The 1,585-nt window shown below is 63.3% G+C and overlaps 1 protein-coding gene across 6 annotated transcripts in view; it reads right to left on the bottom strand.

Annotated features, from left to right (window-relative positions):
* HNRNPH1 (heterogeneous nuclear ribonucleoprotein H1) overlaps window positions 1-813 on the bottom strand; it is a 9,025-nt gene extending 8,212 nt beyond the window's left edge. For all 6 annotated transcript variants that reach the window (XM_025040735.1, XM_015598106.2, XM_006923251.3 and 3 more), the window contains exons 1-2: window positions 678-813; window positions 84-210 (exon numbers count right to left, since the gene is read on the bottom strand). In XM_025040735.1, coding sequence (XP_024896503.1) covers window positions 84-180 — 97 coding nt within the window. In that variant the 5' untranslated portion in view covers window positions 181-210; window positions 678-813. The remainder of the gene's footprint in view (window positions 1-83; window positions 211-677) is intronic.
* Between the last annotated feature and the right edge of the window lie 772 nt (window positions 814-1,585).

Genomic DNA, 1,585 nt, shown 5'->3' with positions numbered 1-1,585 from the left:
CCCGGCCCTGCCCGGCCGCCCCGCCGCCCGCCCTCCAGCAAAGAGACCCGGGCTGCGAATTCCCGCCTCCGCTTCAAACTCACCAGAAAAAAAACGCTGCACTTCGTCAGCTGAGCAAGACCAGGGCAAGCCCCGAACCTTCACCACGAATCCCTCTCCGCCTTCGGTACCCAGCATCATTGTCTCAAATGGGTACTCGGTCGAAAGAGACTACAAAGCGGGAATAAAAATCAGACCTAGGAAATGTTAATCCGCCCGCGAGACGCCCCGCGAGTCCACAGCGCCTCAATAAAAGTCGAGCCCGTGCGCACGTCCCAACCTTGACGACTCCGACACCCAACGTCCCCCTTGGCCAGCGAGCGGGCCGCCAGTGCAGCCCTGGGCACCAGTTACCCGAAACCCAAACCGCAGGGGGCCCGGCCTGGCGCCAGCGTGGAGGCAGGGAAATGGCGGCCGCGCTTCCGCTCCGCCTCCTCCATCTCACACAATAGAGTCGGCGCGGCCTGCAGGCCCCAGCGGCCCTGCTACCGCTCCGCAAGCCATTCCTGGCTCCAAGCGGCAGGCCGCGCCTTGCCAAGGCCCTCCGCCAGCCTCTACGGAGGGCTAGGGACAAGCAATCCTCGCAAAAACAGCATCTTCAGCAGCCACTGGGCGGCAAAAATCGAACAAACACTCACCGGAACGGACGGCTTCAGCGTGGCTGAAAAGAAATGGCCAGCGGGCGCCTGCGCAACCTAAATAAGGCCCTTTGAACAAGCTCTGCGCATGCGCATCCAGGTGGCCGCGCCACCCCCTTGCGTCACACAGAGCTCACACGCATGCGTACTTTCAGGAGCCGGCCCATCTCCAGCCAGCAAGTTATTATGCACAAGCGTTTGTGGCTCAGCCCCTCCCACCTGCATAAACGCGCCAGGCTTTTTTGCGCCTGCGCCTTGCGCGATTATTGAACATTGGGCCTCAGCGGTTTACAATTTAATTTCGTGCGCATGCGTCTTCCTTCAAACCGTTCTTTCGCGGTACCCGCCAGACTGGGGGAGGGGAATGGCGGCAGTCAGTTTCCTATGGGGACCGAATGGTAGCCCCGGGCTCTGGGTTGGACTGAGGCAGCTGTCTTTCTATCATTACCCTCTGCCTATTCGCGCTCCTGGCAGACCCAAAGGGACAGGCGCTCCCCGCCCTTGGTACTCTCTTTCTCCCCAGAGTTCCCCCGTGACTACCTGCGCCCCTCCTGGGGACAGCGGAACTGCGCACCCCCCGTGCCCGAAGCCACCCCCGCGGCGCCGGGATCATGTCCGGGAGAGTGTGCCTCCACTTGCCCCTACCTGCCGCCGACGGGCCTGGGGCCGCGGCCCGCGCAGGGTCCCGGTGCCCGTGACTTCTGCCCCTACCCCGTTTTTGCCCTAACGAACTCGCACCCGGCGACCCCGCCCTAGAGTCGGCAGGGCCTGAACACCGCCGGGCGCTCGCACGAGCTGTGGCTCGATGCAGCGTCCGACGGCGCCTCGTGAGCGCAGAGTGAGGCGCCGCTGCTCGCTGGACTCTGCTTTCTGGAGCGGGTTCCCCTTAATGCTTAATGCTATAGATA

This window comes from Pteropus alecto, unplaced genomic scaffold (assembly GCF_000325575.1).
Source record: "Pteropus alecto unplaced genomic scaffold, ASM32557v1 scaffold78, whole genome shotgun sequence".
NCBI lineage: Eukaryota > Metazoa > Chordata > Mammalia > Chiroptera > Pteropodidae > Pteropus > Pteropus alecto.
The sequence above is the reverse complement of the archived record's forward strand: the minus strand, read 5'-3'. Positions and strand labels throughout refer to the sequence as shown.